The 22,837-nt window shown below is 41.7% G+C and overlaps 1 protein-coding gene across 1 annotated transcript in view; it reads left to right on the forward strand.

The window, feature by feature from the left end:
- Window positions 1-22,837, forward strand: part of ABCA7 (ATP binding cassette subfamily A member 7) — an 882,362-nt gene that overhangs the window by 724,830 nt on the left and 134,695 nt on the right. The window contains exon 38 of the mRNA XM_044053819.1: window positions 13,498-13,642. Coding sequence (XP_043909754.1) covers window positions 13,498-13,642 — 145 coding nt within the window. The remainder of the gene's footprint in view (window positions 1-13,497; window positions 13,643-22,837) is intronic.

The raw sequence follows: 22,837 nt of genomic DNA on the forward strand, positions 1-22,837 counted from the left end.
TCTCAAAGAAGTCCACCAGGTTAAGTAGGCATGATCTGCCCTTGATGAAACCAAACTGGGTTGGATCCAGTGTCTGGAGGTTTACTATATCATTATTGATTATTTCCATGATAATTCATTGCATGGCTTTGCATGTAAGACTAGTGAGACTTATGGGTCTGTAGTTTCCAGGGTCTGTAGATTGCCTACCTTTATGTAGAGGGATGACTGTTGCTGTTCTCCGTTCATGAGTCATAAAGTCTGTTTGGAGGCTACAGTTAAATAGCAGTTACAAACGGCCTGATAGGTAATGTTTCATGCTATTTAGAAGGCATCCTGCAATATTGTCTGGACCCATTGATGCAGTGTTCTTGACCTTAGAGCATTAAGAACTTGATGTCCTTCGTGGTTCACTGTTGCAGTCATGACTGTAGGGTTCTTCCTGCCAACAGCAGCCCCTGATCGGCCAGAGTCCCAAAGTCTGGATCGGGTGTCAGCTGAGGTCGCTTTTATCCTGACGTCAATGTGCCAGAAGGTATAAAGACCTCAGCTGACGCCATTTCCCCAGTCTTTCTTGATGCGCGGTGCCCTTTGCAGTTCACTGATGCTGGTCGGCCTGTTCCTGTTTGTTTTTGGATTTAATCCCAGGATTTTCATTTTATAAGATAAGTACCCCATTGGGGAGGTCTTTTTCTTGCTCCAGTCAGATGTCAGAAAAAGTTAATAATTGTATTTCTTGTGGGAAGCAAATACCTCATAGAGATTTTCACTCTTACTGTATTCCCTGTCTGGGTCCAGACCACGACATTGCTAATTGTGCGTTTTGTGCTAGATTTAATCAGCGTACTATTAGGCGTAGATATAACTTTTCCTTTTACTATTTTGGAAAAAGGTTTAATTATAACATGTCTTCGGATTCTTTTCTGGCTTCTGGGGTGTGTAAGAAGTGCAAGGATGCAGACAGGCCTCCGAGGTCCACAGCAAAGGATGTTACTCAGTTATTGCCAGTTGCTGGTTCGTCAGTCGTCAGTGAGGTGCCTTTGCAGCCCCTGTCGTCCGCCTCTTTTGAACCAATTGCCTGTACCAACTCCGGTGTGGAGCTGATGGGGTCTTCAGAATTGCCAGGGACTGGACCTTCAGATACTGCTCCCTCAGTTGGGTCCAGAGCCGGTAGGCAGGTACCGGCTTCTGAGGGAGTTCTCAGGCCTTTGCAGCTTCCTGTAAATGTGGATTCAGTTTTACATTCAAAGACAATGTCTAAGGCTCCAGCTAAAGTGAAATGGCAAGCCCAGGCACCTTTGGATCAGGGTCCTAGGCCTCCGAGGCAGATGCTTAGGATGGCTGAAGATGTCTTAACTATGGTCAGGGGTTCACATCCCCCTCCTGACAAGAAGCCTAGATTACAGTCCGATTATGATTCTTCAGACCAAATTTCTGTTTCTTCTGCTTCTTACCTTGAGCAGGATTATTCTTTTCCTTCTTATGAGGATTCTGATGCTGAAGATTCCTTTCCTTCAGCTTCTCCTCCTGAGGATTATTCTTTTGGTGAAACTTTGCATGATATGAGGGTACATTTTCACTGGGAAGGGCAGGAATTTTCTGAATCCAAGAAAAGGCTTGGGGATTTTCTTCTCCCACAGCATAGGCCTCTGGCTAGTCCCCCTGTATTGGACATTGTAGATGATGTTTTTTCGGAAGCTTCTCTCTCTCCTGATTCTTTTCCCCCTGCTCCGGTCAAACCGGATAGGTATTATAGGGTTCCAGATTCTCACAAGTTTCTTTTTAAGAATCTTTCACCTGATCTGGAAACAATTTCTCAGGGTCCTAAGGGTGTTAAAGCGGCCTCTGCTAAAAATCCTATTCCTCTGACCGAGAGTCCAGGGCTTTGGAGAGATGGGGTAAAAAAGTTTATACTTCTGCTACATTGTCTATTAGGGCTTTGAACTGTCAATTTCATATGCTGAAGTATCAGCAATACCTTTTGTCTGTATTTAAACAAAAGATGTCAGCTGTTTCTATTGTTGCGGATAATCAGGAGTTACAGGATTTATTGCATGCTATTGAACAGGTGGGTAAACATACCCTGCATTGTGGTTTTGATTCTTTGGAAGCTTCTTGTAGGGCTGCAACAACTGACGCATTTATTAGAAGACATGCTTGGTTAAAGGAACAAAGCTTGCCAGATCAGGTTAAAGCCAAACTTTTGGATGCCCCTTTGCAGCACGATGTTCTGTTTGGGTCCAAAGCTGAAGAGGTATTAAAGAAAATGGAGGACAAAGCCAAATCTATGCAGATGGTTAAGGATTTTCTACAGCAGTCACTGGCCAGCTAAACCTTGGTCCTTTCCGGGCTCGGACAGATCTCAGAGAGGCAGATTCAGGCGTACCAGAGGTAGGGGACAGGCACAGACCCATTTTAGGAATAGGCAGTGGAGTGCCTCCTCTCCCAAGGGAGGTGAAGAGAAGTCTCAACCCTACTGAAAACAGTCTTTATGACTCTCCCTTTCTGCTTCCAGGGGCTCCTCTCTTGGAAGCACCTTTGGGAGGAAGGATTTCTCTTTTTTATCAAAATTGGAGCCACATAACCCGGGACAAATGGGTTCTGGACATAGTCTCAAGAGGTTACAGATTTCATTTCCACACTTTGCCAAAACCGAACGGTTGGCCAGATCTGCCAAATCATCAGTGGGCAGAGGCGCAACGGCAGGTTCAGTCCCTCCTTGCTATGAGGGCCATAGAATTGGTACCAAATTTAGAAATAGGGCAAGGTTTTTATTCCAGACTTTTCCTGGTTCCCAGGAAGGAAAATTCGTGGAGACCAATCCTGGACCTTTCTGTACTAAACACCTTCCTAGATATACCAAAATTCAAGATGCTCACTCTGCAGCAGCTACTGCCTATGTTGGGCAAGAATGCTTGGATGGTGACTTTGGACTTAAAAGAAGCTTACCTGCATATTCCTATAAGGAAAGAGTGCAGAAGGTGTCTGCGTTTCAAAGCAGGTTCGAAGCATTACCAGTTCTCTGTGCTGCCCTTTGGCTTATCTACTGCGCCCAGGGTCTTTACAAAGTGCCTGGCACCAGTAATGGCATTTTGCAGACAGAAGGGGATTCAAATATACCCTTATCTGGACGACTGTCTTATTCAAGTGGACGACAAAGACACTCTACTTCGGCATCTAGCTTTTGTGCAGCATCTTCTTCAGTACCTTGGTTTCACAGTGAATCTAAAGAAATCAAATCTGGTACCCACACAACAGATTACTTTCCTGGGTACTTTCTTTTGAGTACTACAACCCAGATGGCTTCCTTGACACCATACAAAAAAGAGCAACTGGCTTCTTCTTTCCGACACCTGGCTTCAATGAAACAGTTGACTGCAAGAAAAATTCTGCAGGCTTTGGGTTACATGGCTTCCTGCATTCTACTAATACCATATGCAAGACTGCATATGAGGAAACTGCAGTGGTACCTCAAGAGTGTATGGTCTCAGTATTACCACAGTTTGGAAACAGTGATCACGATTTTGCCTAGTCTCCAGCAAGAGTTTCTTTGGTGGGTCGAAGCCTGTCTACAGAACAAGGGGAAGCCTTTTTGTCCTCCACCGACCAACCAAGTTCTGACAACGGATGCTTCAGATTATGCCTGGGGAGCCCACATGCACGGGAGATGTCTTCAGGGTGTTTGGACAAAGGAGCAAACACACCTGCACATAAATTTGAAGGAGATGCTGGCTGTACAGAATGCCCTGATAGCCTTCAGGGACCTTCTTCTCCCAGGACAATTGTTGTTACAGACAGACAACACTACAGTGATGTGGTACATAAACAGGCAGAGGGGCTCTCACTCTTACCCCCTGTGCAGATTAGCCATGACTCTATGGTACACTGCTCTGACCTGCAGTGTCGACTTACAAGCGCAATTCCTGCCAGGAAAAGACAACACTCTGGAAGACACATTGAGCAGACACATTTCGTATCCACACGAATGGATGTTGGATGTTCGGATATTCAGGATGATTATAAAGGCGTGGGGATGTCTGGACATGGATCTCTTTGCATCCCCTCAGAATCATCAACTTCTGACATTCTGCACAAGGACCTACCACAAACTAGCATGGAAAATGGATGCCCTCTCATTCAGTTGGAAACACCTCTCAGTATATGCTTTTCCTCCTTTTCCTCTTCTACCTCGGGTACTTCTGAAGATAAAACAGGACAGACTGCAAATGATTTTACTGGCTCCCAATTGGCCTTGGCAATTCTGGTATTCCACTCTGATGAACCTGGTTCAGGAGCCTCCCTGGATTCTGCCTCAAATCCCTCATCTACTGTCTCAACGGGATGGCCGGATACTGCACAGTCATGTCAAAACCTCTAAATCTAGCTGCCTGGCAGATCCAGGGTCTGTAAACACCTCTACCCTTTCCAAACAGGTTATGGATGTAATCCTTGAAGCTAGATGGCCCAGCACTAGAAAATCTTATGCGGGTAAATGGAAAAGATTTTGCTCCTGGAATCAAGTCCAGGGTGGTGATTCTGCTGTTCCGAACATTCCTCTGATTTTACAGTATCTGACAGAGTTGTTACATATGGGCCTCTCTTTTTCGTCTGTTAAGCTTCATGCTTCTGCTATTTCTGCACATTACGATAAGGATCCTCTGATTTTTTTCTCATCCATTACTTAAACAATTTCTTAGAGGGGCTAAGAATATTCGGCCCCCTATGAGGGCTCCTGTTCCCACTTGGGATCTTAACTATGTTTTGGAGAAATTAACCTTGTCTCCTTTTGAACCTGCAGCTTCCACGGATTTGAAATTTTTGTCTTGGAAAACTGCTTTTCTTTTAGCTATTACCTCTGCTAGAAGAATTTTGGAATTGCAAGCACTCATGGCTGTGGAACTCTTTCTTATATTTCATCAGGACAGGGTATCTCTATGGACTAATCCCACATTTATGCCCAAGGTGGTTTCAGCAGTGGCTTTGAATCAGTCTATTCATTTGCCTACCTTTTATCCTAATCCTCAATGTGAGGAAGAAAGTCTTTTGCACTCTTTAGACGTGCACAGGCAGCTTCGTTTCTACCTGGACAGGACCAAGATATTCCAGAAATCTGATCAGTTGTTTGTCGCTTATGCTCCTACTGTTCAAGGGAAAGCAATCACTAAGCAAACTATTTCCAAGTGGATTGCCCACTGCATCAAGTTCTGTTACTCTTATCATGGTAAGACTGTTAATGTTAGGACTCATTCTACCCAGGCTACTGCTACTTCAGCAGCTTTTCTTTGTGGGGTTCCTACCAAGGATATTTTGGAGGCTGCTACTTGGAGTTCTGTACATACTTTTTCTAAGCATTACAACCTCCCTCTCTATTCTAAATCCAGGGCCGATTTTGCAAGGTTTTGTGACCGCTCCCTCTGTTTCTCCTCCAGCCACCCTTTCTTAGCTTTGGGACTCAACTCTACAGTCATGACTGCAACAGTGAACCACGAAGGACATAGTACAGTTGTGTACTCTTACCATAAATGTAGATGTTAGAGTGTGTTCACTGTTGCAGTCTGGGTTACCCTCCCTCCTACCCCCTCTTTTGTTTTTTCTTTGAGTATTGTCTGTTATGAGGTATTTTGGCCGATGAGGTTTTGGGCATGTTTTTTTTTTTTTTTTTTTTAGCCTTTTCTTTCTGGGCACCTGACATCTGGGGCAAGAAAAACTGGGGAAATGGCGTCAGCTGAGGTCTTTATACCTTCTGGCGCATTGACGTCAGGATAAAAGTGACCTCAGCTGATGCCCGATCCAGACTTTGGGACTCTGGCCGATCGGGGGCTGCTGCTGGCAGGAAGAACCCTACAGTCATGACTGCAACAGTGAACACACTCGAACATCTACATTTATGGTAAGAGTACACAACTGTACTTTCCCTAGTGATAGCAGGGGGAGTTATATTTTATGGTATTTCCTGAGGGAAGGTTGAAGAGGAGAGAGGGGTAAAGTTGGAGCTGAATCTGTCATTGAGTAGGTTTGCTATATCTTCTGGCTCAGTATAGGTGGGTTTGCAATGAGTTTTGCACACAATTGTTTATTGCTTTTGAGATTGTGGACATAGCTAAAGAATGCCTTGTGGTTGTCCTTGGCTTGGGAGGTCAAATTTACCTCAAATTTGGCTTTGGTAGACTTTGTTCTTCCTCTGTGTTGTTGGTTTAGCTTCATGAGAGTGCTTTTATCCTGCTGGGTGTGCACCTCCTAATTTTTCCATTGATCTTCTTCCTTCTTTTATACAGTCAATTGATTTTGTGATTCCACCAGGGTGGCTTGTTTTTTATGTTGGTTCTGTACTTCTTCCTGGTGGGTACAGCTGCCTCTGTGCAGCTATTAACATGCTTGTGTATGTTTTATGTCAACAGTTCTACATAGGCAGAAGTGTTCTCAGGGTTTATGGGGACTTTAATTTTTTCCAGGTTATCACTTAATAGCAGGAAGTTAGCCTTAGAGTAATCCCTGAGTATTCTAGGGTTAGCTATTGGCCCATGTTTTATTTTTACTTCAAAGGAGACAATTTTGTGATCAGACCTTACCAGGGAAGACATTACACTAGAGGGTGTGCAACACTCTGCCATATTCACGAGGACCAGATACAGTATGGTTGCACCCCTGGCTGGTGTATTGACATTCTAGTCCAGAGAGTTTGTGTTTTAAAATCCAGGAATCCCTGTGCCTGTACATTTGGTGTCCTATATGATTCACAATTAATAGTGGGATAATTAACATCACCCATGAATATGGTAATGGGTTGGATGGTGAGTGTTTCTAATGGGTTTCCTGGGTCATAGAAGAGGACCCATAGCTTGCTAGAAACTGGTATTGGATTTTGCGTATGGTGATTTGAACATGGAGCAGCTCCAGTGCATTGTCCTGTTTGACCAACCTTGAGATATATTTATTTTTATGTAACCTGAGACACCTCCACCTTTAGTTCCTGTCTGTGTAGTAGCTGGTCTGAATGTGTGGAAGGCATTATAACCTTGCACTATCTGTGTGCTCTTCACAGCTTTAAACCATGTCTCTGTGACCACACAGATGTCAGCATTGTCAAGTGAAGAGAGCTTCTAGGGAGTGGAGTTTTTTGTTTAGACTCCTAGCACTGATCAGTAATATCTTAAGATTTTCTTGGTTTTGATTTTCTATGTCAGAAGTACTTTGTTAGGCATTCTCTAAAAAGGTACTATGGGGGAAGACAATGTTTTAGCTAATATTCGAAAGCCTAGAGGTGAGAGGTGGAGGCCATCCCTGGCAAAGCAGTGTGGTATGTTGACTATCTCCTTCCATGCTGACAAATATTGCACCCCCTTAGAATGACACCATAAACTAAGCCAATTATTCAAGTCTATCATCTTGTTTGTGTTGTGGCATCATCCTTGGAGAATGTGAAATGCTGCTTAATGCTAGGCACATACCAGCCTGGGACACACATTCCTAGAGATTCCTGATTTGTGTCTTCGTATAGTCTAGGGAGGGAGGTATGTCTCAGGTCATTTACACCCACATGAACTATGTGCAAGTCATATTGTGGTCCAGTGACCTGAGTGTGTGCATAATGTGGCAGTTCCTAGCCCCTGATAAGCAACTGACCATGACTTCCTCCTTACTAAGCTTGGTGAAAGAAACATCAGTGCGTCTCGCAATGGAGTCTTCAATGAGGAGAATGTTGGATTGTGTGTTGGCTTGCCTTAGGGGCATAGAAGTAGAGACTGCATGACTTTTGGCTGTATGTGTTGATGTAGGTGTTTTGAAAGAGTTCATTCCGGACTGCTGAGGGTATTGGTTATGTGCATTTCATCTAGGAGGTCTTTGAAGTTTAGGAAGGTTATGTTTAAGTGCCTCAGCATATGCGGGTCTATGTCTGTTTTGAATCGTGTGTGATGGGTGCAGCATGTTTACTGCTGACAACATTATTGACATCAGGAGTACTTTTATGTGAGAGCTTTGCCTCCAATAACATTGTGCAACTGCATTTCTCACATACCATATCCATGTGTTTGAGAATTAAATGGTTGTCCGTAAACATGAGGCAATTTCTACATTGCCTCACGATGCCCATAGCCACCAGGCTGGTAACAGAGATGTTGAGAAAGTTCATATCCATAACAACAGACCCTTTTTTATTGATTAGACAGTTGGAGTGAGAATATAAAGTAATGTCAGAAGTATCCGGCTTGCAACTCTGGGGACAGTGCTGGTCACTGAAACTAGTTGTCCTCTGTGCAACTAGGTACTGGTGAAATTTCAATCGTACTTTTACAGGAAAAATGCTGCTCAAGGTATCTGTGTCTATATATGGTCTTGCCAAACACTTGAGGGGAAACTAATAAGTAGACCCTGAAAATTTAAGGATGAAGTATTTAGGCAGATATTCCAAAATTAGAAACAAATCAAGCAGTACTTACTGAAAACAAAGAATTAGCTTGTCATGAATGATGTAAAGAGGGGAGTCACGTGACTGGCTACTACTAGTGCTAGTCTTACCACAGCTTCACTGTACTGGAATACAGTGCTCCCTTGCTTCTTTTCCTCTAAGAAGCAAAACATTAGCAGCAATCCCAGGATGAGAAGCAGACCACAGCCTGTTTGGTTATCCACAGTCTTGTCCCAGATAAAGTAAGTGTCTGTAGGCTTGTTTTAGCTTCTTCTTGGTAGATGCCTTGAATAGCAACCAGACCAATTAGGAAAGTCAAGCTCAAACACTCGCTGCCAGCCAGAAACAGTCAGGAATCAATGCACTCTGCTCCTGCTCTCACCAGGAGCAGAATGTAAGCACAAGTTCAAAGCTGTCACCTTTGAAGCAGTTATGGGGCTTTCCTGTTATCAGCAGTCTCCAGGAAATAATGTCCCTGTGCTCTTTCTCTTACCAGGAGAAAAGAGAAGCACTAATCCCAAAATGACTACTGAGAGGCCGAATGTGGGCTGTCCAATAATTGGAGGTCTTGCAATAGATTTTGCAGATGTTAAAAGTAAGATTGAAAAAATGGGTTAATTATCCTAAGCGCTGCTGTGTGCACTGAGTAGTTAGATATGAAGGGGTGGGGTAATTTATGCTTTAGCTGTCTAGGTGGAGAGCTACTCATTTTTAAAGAGCAAGATAGATTGAAGGGTTGGGCACTTTGTTTGGTTCTATGGAATACAGTGGGATAGCCAATAAATTTAAACAGTTGAAGAGGAGTGATTTCACAAAATGATAATTTTGTGCTTACTCACAAAAGCCTATGAAAGGGGAGAGGGAAGGGGATTTGTGGTCAAATTAACATAAGGGGAAGGCAACTAGAAAGACAGTTCAGTCTAAGAACACACCACCACCAGGATGGGAAAAAATTGTGTGCGACTCATAAAAGAGACAGCTGTGGTCTGTCCTAGTTTTAATAAAAACAGAATACAAGTAAAGCACAGTATAAAGAAAACAAATCACAATATACTAAGTAGAAGGGAATAAAGTATTACAAAATACAAGAAAGCAAAAGCAAACTAACCTTTCCCTTGCAGCAAGTTGACAGTCTGGGTGAACTTTTCCAGTAAAAGCCTTACTGTTTGTTGATTAAACAAGACAAGATTATTTATAGTGGACCCAGTAAATGATGATTGTTGAGTTGTTCTTTTAGTTTTTTGCCACTGAACAACTGCTATTGATGCCTGTCTCTCGGACACTACAAGTCACTCTTGATACCCCAGATCTAATATGATATTTTCCTCCATTGTCTGAGGGAAAGTTGAAGTATCCCATCTCAGAGTAATGCTTGTGGTCAGAGGTTTTTTTTTTTTTATTAACCACCCATTTCCTGCCCCTTCCTGATATCCATTGGTAAAGCCTGTGCATGCATCAGTATTTGTAAACTTAAGATACATATTCCCTCACCCCTAATGTATCACCACTTAGGCTATTGTCCTATGATTATGAACCCTCCTATTCCAAGAATAGGCAAGCTAGTAAAATAACACTATACTTCGTCTCCCCATCCGACTCCTCAGTTGCCAAGCTAGCAATATGAACCAAGGTCACAGTCAGAGACCCATCCCACTGCACCATAGAGCTGGCCTGTTGGATTATTGTTAATTTTGGGGGGGGTTGTTTTTTTTTCCACAAATTTTTACTTCCACTGTCTGTTGATCATGAGCCCCTTCCTAGCCAGTCATTCCCAGGATGAAGGTTGATCAAGATCGGCCATCGTTTAGACAGCCATCAGTTGAAGTTTTCCCCCCTCTTTCTCCCTCACCCTGCCTCTGTTCTCTCTCCAAGGTGCTGGGAATGATAGCGCAGTGGACTGTCTGCAAAGAATATTCCTTCACTTCTAGAAGAAGAGTTCCATCCAAGAGCCCCCACCCCCGGAGCATGAACTATGTCCTTCCCAGGCTCCATCAACAAGATTACTCGGCTTGGCTCCGACAGTGTCGGGGATACTAATAGAGCCCTGATTACCTTGGTTACATGAAGTTCTTAATCCCTCTGTGCCATGGTGTCAGGCAGCTTGTGGTTAATTTGCTGACTTGTCATTTGATTGAAGTATGCTTGGTTGTTTATACTTCAGATGCATTTGTTAGCCTTAGCTTGTGCTGAAAATATAGAGTTCTACAGTTAAAAATAACCATCTGAAATGTTGGGACCAAGTCCCGAAATGCAGAGTGTGAATGGACAAAAAAATGGCCTGTATGCCAAGTCCAAGATAGCCATTTCTCAGAATATACGCTTTTCTGTGAGGTATGACTGTCTTGGAGTTGGTGTGTGTGTGTGTGTGTATATATGTATATGTTTGGGGCTTGCCCTCCACATCAGGGGTGGGGGGGGAGTACAGAGGGGCTTGCCCCCCCCCCTTCAAAAAAGAAGTTTAAAGGAGAATAACAATGTTTGAAATTCACTCTTTCCGGGATTTGTAATCTTTTTTTGATCTGTTGGCACATAACATTACAAGTGTCGACATTTCAATAATGAGCCATTTAAAAATTTATAATAGCAAAAAAATGTAATGGCTCCAAGGACAGAATGCAAGTAACAGGGCAGTCTAGGTGAGGAGATGTGGAGGGAAATGGGTGAATATGCTTAGTATATGGGGCAGTGGTTGGATTTGGAGAATTGTGGAGTTGCAGAGAATGTGAGGTCTGCAGGAAAAGTTAGAGTTTCAGGGAAGAATATGGAAACTGGAAATTGTAATGCACTGGTTAGTTATGGGAGGAAGGGAAAAATGGGACTGGAGAGGAGATAATGGGAGGGCCTGTAGGCAAGAGAAGATGGCAGTAGGTGATGGACAAGAAAGCTAAGGAAACAAGGATATGGGCAGATGTTCTAAGGGGTGTCAAAGCAAGTAGAGTGGCAGAGTCACATGAAAGCAGAAGGTGCGTGGGGCACCCATGAAGGAGGGGATGAGAACAGGGAATCCAAAACAGAGGAGCTGTGTAGACAGCAGTGTCATGTGTTGAGAGAGAGAAATGGAGCTGTTGTGTAGGAACCAGCACCACAAAGGGAGTTTGAGGGATGTGGATAGGGTCTCAACCACATGTAAAGAACAAAGCTTGAAAAGTACAGAATATTGGGCAGGCTTGTAGAAAGAGTGCAGGAAGGTTGGAAAAGGGATCTGATGCATTCCAATTAGTGAGGCAACCAGCAGACACCGAAGAAGACTGAGTCTGTAGATTTGGAGGGAAGAGGTTGCAGACTTTTGGACTAAGAGAATGACTCAGGAAGTAAAGGAGGGTAAAGCTATGGAAATGAACAATGGATAGTGGCTATAGTACTCCGGGTTGTATACAAGGATTTGCGGAAGAAGTAAAAAGACAAACGGAAAAGATTAGTTTCACAACAGAGGAAGGTGAGGCTACTGATCAGGGCAAAAGACAGAGGAGATATAAATGGTTAAAGGGAGGAAGTGGGAGATGGCGGTGGCACAGTACAATGAGGCAGCAAAGGTGCAAACTAAAAGGGAATTGTCTCGGGTATCTGACCATTGTGTTAGCAGAAACCCTGGTACAAAATTTCATTTATCTGCTCATCAGTGTAGAAGTAGTTAAAGACTGGAAAACAGGAAGCCTGTTAACCTAATAGGAATTGCATGGAAAGTGATAAAGATAAACCTGCAGGAAAGTTTACATTCCTAGCATATCACCGTCTCCAGCACCACACCCAACATGAGTTCCATAGCCAGACGAAGTTGAGTCATATGTGGCACAGTTTTATGACTAAATTACAGAAAACTGTAGAAAGATGTTACCTGGATTTTACCAAGGCCTTTGTCTCAGTTCCAGATAGGAAGTCTGTCTTTGTTGCACATTTATATTGTCAGCAGTCAAGGATGAAGAAAAAGTTTGTGTAGGGATTTGGAAAGGCTGACCAAGGAGGCTGAAAGTGGCAGTTGAGTTTCACTGAAAAAAAGAGTACAAAAATCTGTAGAAACCCTGGGATGAAGTATCACATAGGAGTGAGTAGAAATGATAGCAGAAAAGCAGGAGGTTCATCACAACTAGATTGGGCCATTAGGAACAGAATGAGGGCAGTGGAAACAGCCAAGCGAATATTGGTGATGTACCTTCAATGGTATAGACCTCAAAAGCAAAGAGATAATGATCCTCTACCTAAGTCATGATCAAATCACACCTTCAGTACTTCTGGAGTCCTTGACGCCATCAAGGAGAGGGAGATCAGGCTGTTTGAAGGAAAGTTACCAGAAGGATGAAAAGGATGGAGGGAAAAGGATATAACCATCTTTTAAAGGTGCTTGAGATCTTCTCACCAGAGACCAGAAATGATGGGAGATGGTCATGTGTGCAGAATATCTTGTCAGGCAGCTGAGCAGGGATTGTTCTGAACAGGAAGGACAGAGGAGAAGGGTGCAGGCAGTATATTGTATGGCCCAGTTATTCTTGTGATGTATGAAAATATTTTATTTTACGTGACTGCTTTTGACCTGTTATTTACTGGAGTAGGTGGTGAGAAGAGACAGTAACAATATCTGTATGCAATGGGACAGTTTAAAAATGGATGAAGTGAAGGCAGTGATGGATGAGAGGTAGAGTGACTGTTAAATATTCCTACAAAGCTTATCTCCATGCGTCATCAAGAAAATATAATGTAAATTGAAATATAAAAGATAGAAACTTGACCCACTGGCATGTGATAATGTGCAGAAAATGCATCTCACAGAAAGGGAGTTACTTTGACTTTACAAGCCCTCTGACAGGTAGTGGGCTTGCTGAAAGTTCACTGAAAACAGATACAATATGTATTTTTTCTTTCTAAAAACAGAATATTACAAAAACCTGAACTGTTTTCAGCAGTAATCGGGATTATGTAAGAAAACAAAGGTGTAGCATTTTGTTTACTAATGAATGGTTTAAAATACTATGTACAAAAAATAAAATCCACAGTAATCTACATTCTAAAACATTTGGTCTGCTGTGTGCAGTTGCACTTGTTTTTTTTTTTCCTAGATGGAATGATGGTTGTGGAGCCATTATGTAATGTTTCTCAAGTTTCTTGTTTGATTTCAGCTGGTCTATTACTCCTCTGATGTACCCAGCCTCATTTATATTCAGCATCCCAAGCACTGCATATGTCGTCCTTACCTGCCTGAACCTGTTTATTGGAATTAACGGCAGTGTGGCTACATTCGTACTGGAGCTTTTTAATGACAAGGTAAGCCTTTGCAATCCAGCAGAATATATGAATAATGAAACACATTTACTAGAAACTTTATGAAATTGAAATATTTTCATGTGAAATTTATACTCAACCCAAACTACTCATCTTCCAACCCACCAAACATACCCAAAACAACTCTCACTTTAACATCACAGCAAAAGACAACACCACTATATACCCAACTGAACACACCAAATTGCTAGGAGTGGAAATAGACAATAAACTAAAATTTGATATTCACATATCCATGACCATAAAAAAAGTCCACAAAAAACTAGGAGCGTTATACAGAAATAAGCAATTTCTCACCAAAGCAGCAAAAATTTCAATAGCAAATTCCCACCTTATTTCCACCCTACTTTATGCCTCTCCAATATATACCAACCTAAGGCAATGCAATCTAAACAAGCTAGAGACCTTCTACAACAAAATCGCCAAATTCACCACAGGGGCATCCTACCGTAGTTCACCACTCTATCTCACTTGCTGAACTGGGCTGGCTTGAACTCCCTCACCTCCTTCAGTGGCATCAACTCTCACTCGCCCACAAACTAGTAAACCATCCACTAAATGTCCCATCCCTCCAGAATCTACTCCAACCCTATCGCACCACCAGGCCACTAAGATCCAGCAACAAAAATCACTTGCAGATCACTAAAGCCAATAACTCTGCTGGTGAAGCACTATTCTCTTGCACAATAGCCAAATTATGGAACTCCCTTCCACCCACAATTATCTCCGTACCATCATGCACCCACTTCAAAACTTTACTAAAAGCGCACCTAAAAACATGCTGGCTATGCCCTTGCAACTCCCACTCTAATATCACCCACCCCATCCAACCACTACCTTTCTTTCCACTCCACTAACTACCTTGATTATAGCAAGCTCAGATGCTCATAAGCCTAGTACTTATTATACAGCAGGGACTTCTCATTGTAACATTTGTTAATGTCTGTTATGTACTTCACAGATAAAGATTCTAGTTGTCTACTGATGTACTATGTTCTTCATCTGTAAGTATGTTGTAAGTAATTGCTATGTTAAATTGTTAATCGCTATGTAATCCATTGTAACTACTGTCTGTTTATTTTAACTGTGGAGCTTTTCTCCCCGGGCCTCCGCTGAAAATGGACCTACATCCAGTCGGACACTCCTGGTCAACAAATTTAAATAAATAAATAAATCAAATAAATAATAAATAGAAACACCTTGTGGGATACCCTTGATTGCTACCAATGTCAGTGGTTACAGTGAGCTATATCTTGCTTCAAGGTGCTTCTTTGAATTACTGGCTCCCATACTTGGTCAGAATAATCCCCCCATATTTTATAGTGTCACACATCTCACTGGGCTACTGAGCAGTGATCTGTGCCTGGCATACAAGGCATCTTTGGATCCGACTCTGATGACATTTTGCACATCCACAAAATGAACAGCATCAGAACCACTAGATCCATGGATTTAAATTTTGCTTGCAACATAAATAAGACATGTTGATGAGTCAGATATGTGTCACAAAGTCCCCATGCTCTGGAACAGGCTCACCTTCCATGTGAAGCAGAGTACATCCCTAATCCTATTTAAGCACAACCTTGACCAGTGGATGGAAAATCCGAAATTTACCCTGGATCTGGCCCCCATGTCTCTGAGAGACAGGATAGTAATGCCCATACTAACTTACCCCCTCAACATAACCTTTATAAACTTCCTAACAAACATACCCCCTCCTAATAAATGCCCATGATGCATAGGGACATAATTGGGTTGGATTGCACAGTTAGGCTTATAAATGCCCTGGTGGTTGTTAGCCTAGTATATAACTATGAACTATGAACTATGAATTGCATGTTTCCAACTTATTCAATAGTTCTGAATTTCACATGGTGGTGCTTGTTCTCTCGTATAACCAAGTTTGTCCCAACAGATGCTGCTGGTAGTCAACAGAGCAGCTGTATTGTTTATGCTGTCACTTTTATGCTGACCGATCAAGTTGCATACTTAGGCCCTGCACTGTAGATCAACAGAATTACAAAAATATTCTGTTTCAATTCATGCCTATACTTAGTCATCCAGTGCATGGGGCATTATGTCACATTTTGCCTAAATGGTAGGGGCAGATTTATAACTATGCTTTACACTTATTATCCATATCAAAGATATGTCGCTAGCTGCCAGGATTGGTGCAGTTGTAAAGTTCCTTAACACTAGATGAGACGAGGGCAGAATCACATCAGAAGCTTCTTTGTAGCAGCCTCGAAGGAGGAGAAATTAAATAATCACTTAGGAAGGTAAGAAGTATTGCGTAACTTAGAGCCATGGTGGTTATGGACCCCATCCAGCCAGAACTGCCAGTAATCTTTTTAGATTAATAAGCTAATGGAGTTTTTTATTGGTAACTAGAATAATGGATGAGGAATGGACAACAGATGTGGCCAGTTGACATATTAACAATTTAACTGTCACACTTAACTATATGGATAATAGGCAACACTGACAACCTTAGAGTGGATCCTGTTGTTTCCCAGACAAATATTGTCTAGACAGCTAGATATGCAAGACAATAAACATGGATGCCACTGTAATGAAAGGCAGATTACTTGGGGAGTACTTCTGGATTCCGTTCTGTGGTCGATCTGGTCATAATTAATGATTGTATTACTAAAGTTTGAGGCATTCTAGAAGAAAAAGCATACCCTTTACTGGTGACACAAAGGCATTCAACAAGATTCATACACAAGGTGGTTGAAAAAGATGAGACTGAAGTTGATAGCTTTGCAGGAATAGTCAGCAATATGTCAGCTTAGCTACATTGCAAATAAGTTCATAGAGATGCGTTTGAGAAATGTGAAAAAAAATGGAATGTCAAAAATAGAATGGGACATGAAGTTGGTCACACATCAGATGACCTAAACAGACACCTCAGTGAAAGAATTTTACATAGCACTGGAAATTGCTCAGGTGCATAGATAAACACATAACTAGTGGAAATATTTATAGCTCAAACATGTATTTTTATAAGTGTGTATTTATTCTTTATTTACAGGAGAGTCCTGCTAATTGGAACCCTGTTTTCATTAAAAATCAGGTAATTAAATACACAGAATACAAAGAGCATCGGTACAAGATCAGTATGCAGCTGTATTTTACTGCATTTCCAATCAAATTTCAACCTTACTTGTACCAAAGTAACATAAAAGGCACTTTTTATGCACCACTTTCATTATTACTACTGCAGGTAGTGTATTTGTAGAAACAGACGTGTCAGGAAGGTAGAGGTAGAGGCAGAAATACTCGGGTACAATGATCAAATAGCAGGTGTGGGGAAATGGAAATAGACAGTTAGTGAGAGCACAGTAAACACCAGTGCTGAAGGAAGAAAGGGCGTAGTTATGAGGAAAAAATAACATTGTGCTGTTTTGTGCATCATTAATACGTCTGTTGATAGTTACTGCCTTAAATTGTATTTAAAAAAGGGTAAGCAACTTGGTTGCAAGTTACATGCCTTGTACTTATCTTTTAGTGTGACCTTTATTGAAAATGCTGATTATTCAAGTTAGATGTAAGAAGAAAAAGAATTCCAGATGAAAAAGATGTATATAGCAAGCAGTTAGTCTCCCTTTTTGTTTTGGCTCCGAACAGTTGTATTGGAATTGGTGGAAAGAAGTCTCCATCCCACTATTACCAGGTTAACAATATAGCAAGACGTGGGCACTGGTCATATTTTGCTTTGTTTCTTAATAGCTGAGTGATGTTTATCCTTGTCATATCTTAGCTTATTGTTTTTAATAGTAGAATATTTATTCTTCTCTCATTTTAAAGCTGTTCCAGAGTCATTATCAAATTATGTGCATTTTTGGGTTAAATACTGTGATACTTTGGTAAAATATGCAGAATCAGTGTAAGCTTTGCTGCTTTGATTTAGGGCATAAGTCAAGGTCAAGAAAACTGTCATTCAGAACTACACCACAGTGTAGCTGAACAAAATTGTGATGCTTCGGTCCCAGTGCAAAAACATACATACAGAGAAGAAGTATAAAATAAAAGTAAAAGTAGGATAAAATAATACCATAATGACCAGACACACTTTGCATATAAATAAAACTGAGTAAACATGCATGACCTAACTGTAACATAAGAACTAAGCAGCATATGGAATGGTCAGCATGAATATTGTACAGTGTGATTAATATTGCACTTCATAGAGTCTTACTGTAAGGTAAGATGTGAACCAATGTTAAATATGCACATCAGTTAGTTATTGCACATGAAAAAGCTTAAGACTTAGTGCAACAAATCCTGGCTATGTAAGGATCTGTACAGTCAGATAAATAGCATAACTATGTGTGCATTGACGGTCTCCTGGCTCATTTTTCACAAGAGTTCAGTAGTCTGATGTAGAGAGGAAAGAAACTGTTAAGTTTAGAAGTCCTAGAGTGCATACTTCTGCATCTCCTACCAGAGGAGAGGTGGGAAAACATACCGTTTGCAGGATGCGAAGGATCATTGCATATCTTCCTGACTCTACTTGAAGCAGTGTGATTCATGTACGTCTTCCAGAGGTGCAAGAGAAGAAGAAATGTTTTTTTCTGCTGCCCTTACAGCTCACCAAAGGCCTTGTGATCGGAGGTGTTGCAGACCCCATACCAGACAGTGATGTTATTGGTAAGGGTGCTTTTGATGGTACCCCTGTAAAAAGTTTGGAGGATGGTCTTCGAGAGTTTTGCCTTCCTCTGTTTCCTTAGGAAGTGCAATCATTGCTGAGCTTTTTTTGACCCATGTAAGACAGACTGACCAGGACAGGTCCTCAGTGATATGTACTCCCAGAAACTTTGTACTTTTGACCCTTTCATCTCTAGAGGTTGGTGTGGTTCTTGAGACCTTCTGAAATCCACAATCAGTTCCTTAGTCTTGATCACATTCAGCGCTAAGTTGTTTTTGTCACCCCAGCCCAACAGATGTTTGGTCTCGATCCTGTAGGCCATCTCCTCTCCATCTCTGACCAGACCTATGACTGAGTTGTCATCCTTGAATTTGATAATTTTATTGGACTTGTGTCTGGCCACACAGTCCTGTGTCAACAAGATGAATAGGAGAGGACTTAAGATGCAGCTGCTTTCTGAACTGTCACCCACACACCCTTTGAGGCCTTTTCCTTGAGGAAGTTTAGAATCCAGTTACATAAGTGAGCTGATGCCCAACTGTAATAGTTTCATTATCAGATTCTGAAGGATGACATTATTGAAGGCAGAACTGAAGTCAATGAATAGTCTTGCAAAGCAGTTCTTGCCTTCCAAGTGGGTCACATAAGTAGCAATGCCAATTTATGAGGGATCCACCCACGGATGCATACCTCTCAGCTTCTTAGTACAAGAAATCTGGTCAGAGCCTAAAATGCAGGGAGAAAGACCCAAGAACAGAGACACATTTTAAAGATTGATCTTATAAACTTAGAAAGTTGCTAAAATAACATGATTTGTGTTACCATGCATTTTCTGAAGGATATGAAGTCCAAAACTCAAATAGTGACTTGCCTGAAAAAAAACACCACAATTATGTGGAACAGACCAAAAATATGAGGCAGAAATCTGGACAGTTGAGAAATATGCAGGGAGGTCAATTGTAAAACACCATTAGAATTATAAATTCTTGCATGGTTGGTAAAATGTTTTCATAATCTGACTTTTCACAGAAATAGTTTTTTCTAGTGTAACATGATTTTGTATTGCAACTTCAGAGTAAGATTTTTTAGGCCAGTGTTCGTCTCTGAGGTATTTGATATTGGGTAGAATTTCAGGCATTTTATAGTAGTAAAACTGAACTGTGACAAAGATTATCACAAGGCCTTTTTAATTACGTCTGTAATCTCAGTCACACAATGTGCTGAACTGATTGTGAACAATGTTACCTACACTAAAAGTCTGAACACAGTGAACATATTTAGCTGGTAAATTCAGTTAAAACTTTATCCCCTCCATCTGCCCCATGTATTCAGACCTCCCCTTTGCCTTGCTTGGACTCTTGTGACTGCAAGTTTGGTCTGCATCTAAAGCCATCTGTAGACCTACAAAACTGATATAATTTTTTTTCGCACCTTCTCTCTCTCAGTGCTGTTTAACAGTTCTGTGCTGCATTTATTGATTTATTTGAATTTAACACTGTTTTTCAGCCTGTACTTGTTAAGGAAATACTATCGGTTGTTACACTACTGCTCTTATGTAGTTTTAATGGTATTCTGTTATTTCCTAACCTCCTGATACTACAAAAGCTGTTCTGAGTTTACCAAAGTTCTCCTGAGTTTGCAAAAATATAAGTTTTACAAAGTTTTTCTGTGTTTGCAGGTTTCATACATTTGGGCACATTTTTGTATTTGGGAACATTTCTCAGCATTTGTGAACTTATTTCCAAGGATTCCTGATACTGAAGGAGTTTCTGCCTTTTGTTGTAAAGCATTTGGTACTGCACTTGAGCTCAAAACCAGTTCATTTTACATTGAGAGGGTTTTATTCTGCACTCTGGTGAGAGCAGGGAGCTAATTCAACCCATCCAAGGTGGAAATTGCTGGTGGAAGGTTATTGTGCCTTCATCTAATTGGCCTGAGGGCTTAACTGTGTAAAAGCCATTCGTCCTGCTGGTATAAAAGCCTCACATTTGATCAATGTGCAAATGGGATTTACCCGTGCCTTGTATATAAGTAAACCTCCACAGTTTAAAGTCCTGTGTAGGAAATGCTGTGCATAGTCTCGCACTGTTAATAGGTGCTCGAAGAGCTGCTGGTTTGCTCAGACAGCAGCACCACCACTGCATGTTATCTTATAGTTCATAGGTAGGTACTAGGCTATCGGCCCAAGGGCCTAAGTAAGCCCAGCCAACAAGGTTCCTAGGCTTATGCCACCCAAGAAAGTTAATTTCCTGTGCCCCTGTTGAGCAGAGCCACAGAAGTGATCCCCAAGGTGTACTTCCTATTTCCCATCCACTCATTAAGATTTTTCTTGAAGAGTGCTAATGAGGAACTTTGCTTGACATAGATGGGTAGCTTGTTCCAGAGTATATGAAGTCTCTGGGACAGGAATCTATCCCTCCAGCATGCCCTGTTTATTGTGGTGACAAGGTTTAGGCATGTAGCTCGAAGGGATTGGGATTTCTTTAGGTGTTGCATGTCCAAAAGCTCTGGGTTTAACATAGCTTTATATGTTAGGCAGAGATCTCCTCGGAGTAGGCGATATGCTACAGAGTAAAGCTGGAGTATTTTGAGACGGTTAGTGTAGGGCATCTGTTTGAGGCAAGTAATACCCTTTGTGAGGTACTTCTGTGGCCTTTTCAGCTGCTGCAGATGTCTTGTGAGGTGCATTCCAAAAGGGGTGTTGTACTCTACAATGGGTCTAATGAGTGCCGAGTAGAGGGGAACAATGACCTCTTTTTTCCTGGATGGAGAACCCTTTTGTGATGTGTGCCACATAGAAGGATTTCCTGACTATTGTGGCGATGTGATTATCAAAGGAAAGACTACTGTCCACCTGGGTCCCAAGGTCTCTTATCACACATTTGACATTAAGTAGACTGCTGTTTATGTGGTAGTTCATGGGTACAGAGTTTTTACCAAAGGGGATGACTATGCTCTTTTTGGCATTGAGCTTGAGGCCATGCCTCTGACACCAGGCATGTGTCTCGGTGATGCCCTTCTGTAGGATGTCCACATCATTTGCGGACTCTGCTATGGCTCCTAGTTTGCAGTCATCTGCCAACTTCATTAACTTAGACCTGTAAGTGACTCCTCCTACTCCTTCCTATCTACTAAGGATCTGGAATAATGGATAGGCCCTTCCTTGTTATCTTTCTATCTGGCATCCTAAGGCAGTGTAGTAACTGCCTCATTTTCACTGACAACCACTTAATTTTAGAACAGACAAACACTGTTTGTGAGAGATGTGGATACACAATGTCATTAAAGGCAAAGTTCTCACATGCACACACACAAAATGCAAAGCAGGCCGACAGTGTTACACCCAAAACACTCACTACTAACAATAAGGAGCAAACACACAGACCCACATATGCGGAGGTACTCGCATGTAATCTACCCAAACCTCCAAAACCTCCTAAAGGCATTACTCAGAGGCCCCGTGCACACTCACAAAAAGAGTGTGCCTCACACCATCCATAATTCTAAAAATCATAGCCCCATTTCCAAGCCCATAAGGCAGTACACCACACAGCCAAACATTGTAGAGTTTGGGTATTGGGCAAGGCATACAGATGTCCCCCTTACCAGGCTAAACAAGTAGAAGATCACAGTGAGCTGTATGTCTGGAACTAGAATCCACCAGATAAGTCTTTTAAACTAAACCACAATTACCACTATGACATGGTCATAGTCCATGTGGACATAAACGACCTAAGACATACATCACTGTACTATATGAAGAGAGACATGATGCATCTTTCTGAATACATGTCCTAGGTGGGTATGAATCTAACCTTGAGTAGCATCCTGCCTTCACAAGTGATGCCACATTATCAGCAAAAAATGGTTGACTTCAGTAATTGGTTTAGTTTCTGGTGTCACAAGGAGATCCAGTATCTCTCAGCCTGGGGGGACATGGTCGACAAACCATGATGCTTTGCCAGAGATGATTTGCACTTGTCACCACTTGGCTTCCGGATACTGGCAAAAACTTTATCTCTATAGTGCCTTTTGTAGGCTGTACCAAGTTGTTAAACCCTCCAGCATAACAAAAGTCACTCACAACCACCTAAAAGTACCGCTGTTTAACTCTAGGATCTTATAAAAAAAAAAAAAAAAAAACACTCCTCACCCTGGAGAACACAGAATGTGTGCAGTCTCGGAAGCATGGTTCAGAACCATGGAGAGCACCACGGCTATCAAAGGCTACAGTGCTTTTCATGCATTTCGACCCCATTTAGCTCCGGATAAAACAAAGTGAGGAGGTGTCTCAGTGTTCATAAAGGACATGTATTACACTAGACTGGTCCAACAACATGACTATCTTGAGCTGCTGCATACACAACTAACATTAGGTGTGACCCCCTTTCATGTTGCTAGTTACAGCTCCTGTAAAATAAGTCTGGAAAAAACATTTACCAAAACCTACTGGAATCTCTTAACATTCAGCCTAACACCATACTTATGGGTGACTTCAGCTACTCCTCAGTAAACTTGGAGAATTG

Source organism: Protopterus annectens, chromosome 13.part0, assembly GCF_019279795.1.
Source record: "Protopterus annectens isolate FY-2018-M chromosome 13.part0, PAN1.0, whole genome shotgun sequence".
NCBI classification, from domain to species: Eukaryota; Metazoa; Chordata; order Ceratodontiformes; family Protopteridae; genus Protopterus; species Protopterus annectens.